Source organism: Triticum dicoccoides, chromosome 1A (assembly GCF_002162155.2).
Source record: "Triticum dicoccoides isolate Atlit2015 ecotype Zavitan chromosome 1A, WEW_v2.0, whole genome shotgun sequence".
NCBI lineage: Eukaryota > Viridiplantae > Streptophyta > Magnoliopsida > Poales > Poaceae > Triticum > Triticum dicoccoides.
The window spans coordinates 517352416-517358761 of record NC_041380.1 but is presented as its reverse complement, the minus strand read 5'-3'; the positions used below and the strand labels follow the sequence as shown (position 1 = coordinate 517358761).

The 6346-nt window shown below is 48.6% G+C and overlaps 1 protein-coding gene across 1 annotated transcript; it reads right to left on the bottom strand.

Annotated features, from left to right (window-relative positions):
- Positions 1-290: 290 nt before the first annotated feature.
- Positions 291-2226, bottom strand: LOC119284915 (probable sugar phosphate/phosphate translocator At2g25520). Its single transcript, XM_037564100.1, has 2 exons — positions 1017-2226; positions 291-636 (listed from the first exon to the last, which is right to left on the bottom strand). Exon 1 carries the CDS (start codon positions 2112-2114, stop codon positions 1050-1052), a length of 1065 nt encoding a protein of 354 aa, XP_037419997.1. The 5' UTR covers positions 2115-2226; the 3' UTR covers positions 291-636; positions 1017-1049.
- Positions 2227-6346: the final 4120 nt, after the last annotated feature.

Genomic DNA, 6346 nt, shown 5'->3' with positions numbered 1-6346 from the left:
TCCGTCCCAAAATAAGTGTCTTGAGCTTAGTACAAATTTGTACTAGAGCTAGTACAAAGTTGAGACACTTATTTTGCGAGGGAGGGAGTACATGACAATGCAACTTAAGTTACCGCACCTAGTGACAAAACAAACCATATACTAGAACTGATTATAGTGTTATCTTTATAACATGTAAAAGAATCTTAGCAATACGTCGCCAGGTGAAAATTGATCAGGCAAATATTCACCCAACCATGCAACAAAACGATGCATAATCACACAATATGAAAAGCTAAAAGAGGCGACTATTGAATATAGTTTACAGTAAGCTCATTATATATAGATGATAACCACCAGATGATACCCACCGAAATGATACCAATGTGCAGTACATTTTTACCTAGGCTACTGGAACAAATAAATACGGAATGCGTGAGAGAAACAAAAACGCAAAAATAAATAACAGGGTAATATAAGTGTTCCTTCTAACCCTCCAGAAGGAGGTTCAAATGCAAGTATTTGTTAGATCAACAAATTGACTTGGTTTGCTCCTCAGATCCAACTAAAGTTAAAAAGATAAACCAGAACCGGCATCCACCTCCTTGAAAGCAACTGTAGACCAAACTATAGTCTTTGCACTTTGCACCAGATTCCCTGTCCAGCACACACCATAATTAGGATAAGGAAGATGAATAGTGAGCAAACGATCACAATTTCGAGTACTTTCATGTTTCTATCTATGAAAACATTACTTATTCTGACAGAAAGCATGTACCAGATCTATATGATATGATAGTCTACACCATGAAAAGTAGAAGGACAGCAACTTAATTGTGCAAAAGCATCCCCATTGATCTTTACAATTTTACTACTTAAACAAGAGTGGGCAAAGTACATCGCGATTTTCATACTGCCAATGAATCATACATTTCTTCGATTTTTATTCCTCTACCATGGCAAATCAAGAAAAATAACAAGCCTAGCCTGCATGCAGTAGAAAACGAAAGATCACTCAAATGGATTTTAGAACCAACCAATGTGGGCATGCCCGGATCCGATCTGGAGCTCTATGCCTGGTTCTCGCTCTTGCGATCACTGTGGCTATCGCGCTCCTGCAACAGGGAGCCAGCCTCCTCATCGGCCTGCGCGGACTTCTTCTGCGCCTCCTTTGCCTTGAGCGCCTGCAGCTTGATATGGTTGTAGTAGCCAACACCCAAGAAGGCGATGCCGTAGCCGAAGAGGTTGATGGGGGTGACCGTGTCCCGGATCACGGACCAGGAGAAGGCAATCAAGAGCCAGTCCTTGACCACTCCCGCGACATTCATGGTGAGCGCGGAGGTCTTGCCAACGAGCAGGAAGACCGCAAGGTTGAGCGCAAAGGCGCAGAGCGAGTTTGTGCCGAAGATGAAGAAGTCGGGCTGGAAGGTGCCGACGGCGCGCAGCCTGGGCAGCTCGACGAAGATCCAGGGCACGAGCAGGAAGCAGAGGCAGCAGGGCGCGACGTAGTAGAGCGAGGTGATGGGGTTGAGCGAGATGCCCTTGGAGGTGAGCAGGATCTGGATGAGCACGAGGCGGGTGGCCTCGAAGGCGACGGCGGCGAGCTGGAGCGCGACGCCGCGGAGGTCGAACCTGGCCTCGCCGTAGGCGGCGATGGCGACGCCGAAGGAGATGGAGAGCATGTTGAGCATGGAGGAGGAGCGGAAGGTCTCCTTCTTGAAGAGGACGCCGATGGAGTAGACGGCGACGGGCATGAGCGCCTTGAGCATCTGGATGAAGGAGACGGAGAGGTAGATGTAGGCCGAGTTGGAGAACCAGAGCGACATGGCGTAGAGCGCGCCGATGGGCACGACGGAGGAGGTGTAGAGCTGCGGCGTCATGGGCGGGGAGGAGGGCGGCTCGACGACCCGCAGGACGCGGACGAGCCCCACGGCGAGCGAGGAGCAGAAGCTCATGTGCACCATGGTGAGCGAGATGGGGAAGGGCCAGTTGTACATCTTGGGGTCGAGGATGTACTTGTTGTAGACGATGACGGCGAAGGAGAGGAAGATCCACACCGCCACGTAGCAGTAGGACAGCAGCACCTTCCGCATCACCGACTCCGACAAGCCGCCGGCGCCCCCGCCGCCGGCCATCGCTCCCTCCTTCGCCTTCGCCTTCGCCTGCGCCGCCGCCGCCGCGCGGATCTGGATCCGGGTGGGCGGTGGGCGGGTGCGTGCGTGCGCGCCGCGGTGGGGAGGGGGGGGGTGGACTTGCTCGGGGAGCGGAGGCGGATCTGAGGATTGGGGGCTGGGGAGGGACACACGGGCTGGGGCTGGCGGTGGGGGTGGGTTAAGGTTGAGTTGCGGGGGGTTTAGGTGAGGGGAGGGGAGGGGATGGGTGCTTGGACTGGGCGCGCTGGCCACGTGGAGAATGCGATTGCTTTCCTTTTCTTTCTTTCTCTCTTTCTTCCGCTGGGGAGCTCCCACTTTGACTCGTCTTTGCTCCGGCTGGATTCCCACCTCTCTTTCTTTTTTCTTCTCTTTTCGGGCCGGTAAATCCGGCCGCTGTGACGTTGACGCGGTGGTTTAAAAAGTGCCACCGTTTTGTACTGTCATGGGTAACTCCATGTGTGTGTGGCGCGTTTCTACGCCTCCAGCGCCTCTTTTTCCCTGCGAAAATACGTATCCAAGTTACATCACCTACCGTTGAGTGACATGGTCAATGAGCCGCGTGTGTGACATGGATAGGTTGTGGTAAAAAAAATCAGAAAATAGTTGGTGTCATGGGGTGGCAATGGCATGGTTCTTACATCGATTTTCACCGTCTCGTGGCACGAAGTTTCACCTATTGACACGCAAAAACACTGAAAGAAAGAAAATAAGCGGGTTGACCGACTTAAGAGCTTGCCTCACGATTTGCGCCCTGGGCAGTAAAGTTTATCTTAGTGGTTCGGCAGGCTGTCTTGTGTCCATCTTGCCCTTATCATTCTCCATTCCAATCAAAAATGGAAAGAGTTTTAAATTTTAATAGTACTCCCTCCCTTCCCTTATATAGTGCGTATAGTTCTCAGCTCATATACCAATGAGTGAGGTGGAGGGTGTACTTTGGACGATAATACCCATGTCCTTCCATCCGGTCTCAAAGAGTACTAGTACATCTTTTTCTCTCCCCGTCTCGTTTCTCTCCATCTCTGCTTGGAGCAATGTCACAAATAAATTTAGATAGCTGGATCGAACTCACACAACTAGTGCGTTGATTTATTTGCAGAACAGAGGACGAACTGGGCAATAGGAATGAAAACGGAGCGGAAACGGACGGAACTGAGTGCTATTATATTTGTTTTCATAATTTTTTGCAGAAGCGAAAACGAATACAGAAACCCCGGAAATGAACACGGAAACAGATATTACTGGAAACAGACACGGAGCGAATACAAAGCAGATACGGAAACAGAAATGGGCATTGATCGGAACTTAAAAACCCCTTGAATCATAGAAAAATACATAAAAAAATTAATAAGTTGTTAACATGGCTACAAAATAATATCATTATGTTAGCAAATTAGCGTAGTATTTGCGTATAGGGTCAAGCTAAGTACATGTGTGGTAGTAGACATTGGGCCTTAGATCCATTCTACTAATTCTGTCATTGTGTTCTCTTTGGTGGTTGGGCTACAAAGCAGCTATTGGTCTATAGTGAAAACAGAAATTCCATATTCACGGAAACAGAAAGTTCCATTTCCATGCATGTTCCACCGGAAAACACCGTTCTGTTTTTGTTTCCATTTCCGCATAAAAATTTCCATTTCCACTTTCGTTTTGCAAATTTCCATTTCCATTTTCATATCTCCTCTTCGTTTCCATTTTTCCTCCGGAAAAACGGAAAGTTTCCACTCCATTTTCATCCCTACTGGGCAGGCACGTACTGAGCTGAGCGTTCACTAAAACTTGGAGGAGCGGCCACCGCGAGCGTGTACTCACCGGTCGAAGTGGCAGCGAGCTGTAGCGGCTTGGTCTCGCCGTTGGTGTGTCCTGATGACTTGGTCTCGCCGGCCGTGGTGAACGAGCAGACACCGGGCGTGGATGCATCCTCCAGTCCTCAAACAGCGGTGTCGCCGCCAGAAAAGGCGCCGCTCCGTGTCCAAGAACTCGCCCAGACTCGGCGGCGGCTCTGTTGGCGTCGTCGCGGCAAAGCCATTACCAGCTTCCACCCTGCCGCCGTCCCCTCCTTGGGCATCCGCCCGCGTAGGCCCTCCCTCTCCTACCGGCACCATCGGCGCCCTCGCCAACCGCCGGTGCTCACCACCTTCGAGCGCCGACACGCCCATCAGTGTCCCAACGTCGGGCTCCAGTTCGGAAAGAAAGACTCCGTCGGGGGATGGCGTGCATCAGGCAAGGAGATCAGGGATCTTTCGTTCGATTTGGTTCGAACGAGCGAACGAAGAAAGGGGAGCTATGCGGGAAGAAGAGGATAAAGGCAAGGGTTATTTTCGTCCAAAGGAGGGTGGGGGCAGCTAATACGCACTACAAATCGGAATTTTTCCAAAAAGCTTATGCGCACTACATAAGGGAAAGGAGGGAGTATGTGATTTGTTGATGTGGATGGTGTCTTTGTTGGCGATTGAATGTTTGAAGTTAAGGCCGGAAATTTTGTTACTATTAATTGGTTGCTTGATCCTAGGACAGGGTAGCTCGAAAATTAACCTTCCCAGTTTCAAACGAATGGAAAGGATTTAATGGCTTTTGACGTCTCATGTGCTAAATTTAAGTGGGTTGTTACATATCGGCCGGCAGATCTTTATAAAATATCAGATCTAGCAAAATCGAGCGGCTGGACATCTTCCCCTACTTTACAACTGAGGTATGTTGCAAAAACATTTCTAAGAGAGACTGTGTTGTGGATATATTTTTTGCAACATAGATTGTGTTGCGGGATTGTTTTTATTTTTCAACATAGGTCGTGTTGCGGATTTTTTTCCCATTTTTGTTTTCACTTTTTTGCAACAGAGATATTCTTGCAGAAAAACTTTGTAACTGAAATGATGTTGCATTTTTTGTTTGTCGTTACCTTTATATAGTGTTACGGAATAATTTTTTGCAACATAATCGATGTTGAAGAAATCTTTCTTGCAACAAATTGATTGTTGCAAAAAGATTGCCATTGTTGTTCACCACGATCTCCTGCCGGACGGCGACGAGGGGGAGAGGAGCCACCCGTCCCCGCCATCGTGCCGCTGTTGGCGTGCGCCCGCAGGAAGGAGCGGAGCCGCCCATCCCCGCCATCGCTGCCACCAACCGCAAGGTCATCCAGTCCCGACCGTTGCCAAACCTTGTCGCTGGTCGCGTCAGCCGGCTAGCTCACATGTCCCCCCATGAGCGCTTGGTGTTGAAAGTCACTAGCTGCTGCATGCATCTACCTCCACGGGTGCTCTTCATCCTAGGCGTGCTTGGTGCTCTCCATCCTAGGCGTGCATGATGGAGGACGTTGAATGGGTTAGGGAAGCAGAGAAGATGTAAGGTAAAAGAGATCTCGATGAGAGTCCTTGGGGAGAAGATAAGGTAGCGGTGTGTGGGATGACTGGGACATGCGTCGTCCGTAGGAGGCGATGGGTGCATTGGAAAAATCAGCCGGTTGAAGGAAATCTTTTCCCTAAATTTAACCTTATCTATTGGTAGCGAAAATAAAGGGAACTTAAAACTTCACCCCAAGTTGGTTTTCAAGAAGAGGGTGGATTTGGCTCCTAAGTACACGAGGCGAGGAGGCTGCAAGGCCCGCGAGGAGATGATGGCTCTTGGGGTGGAGTAAGCCAACAAGACGGCGATGAAAGTGCATAGTTGACGTGAAGGATCGGATCTAAATTGTGAGCATCCAAGTGTTGTTTTCCCTGATCTTCGTTCAATTTTTTTATTGTTCTGGAATTGGGGATTTTAGGTATTCCTATACCTACAAAGAATTGCCATCGCATGCTCCTTTGTTTTTGAAATGTAATTATTGTGCTTGCGAGTTTCCATGTTTAGTTGATGTTCTAGGGGTCAGCAATGAGACTGCATTTGCATATTGTTACATGCAGGAAACAAACAACTTTCAGTTTTCCACGTTCCATTGCCAACACCAGCACGATATGCTTACGTTGTCGTTTTGCGTTACCCTTTTCCTCAACCAAGCATCTTCTAAATGTTTAATGGAAAACGACAATACAACAAAAATGATTTCTTTTTTGTTGTTACTCCTACCTCCTTTTTGAATTAATTGCTTTTCATTAGGCTACACACATTTTATCGTCAACACAATTGTACTCTTTCATGGTCTGTCACGTGAACATGCCTCTGCGCATACTGGTATATTGGGCACTACCGAGAAATCGATGTCACGATGCATAGCATGC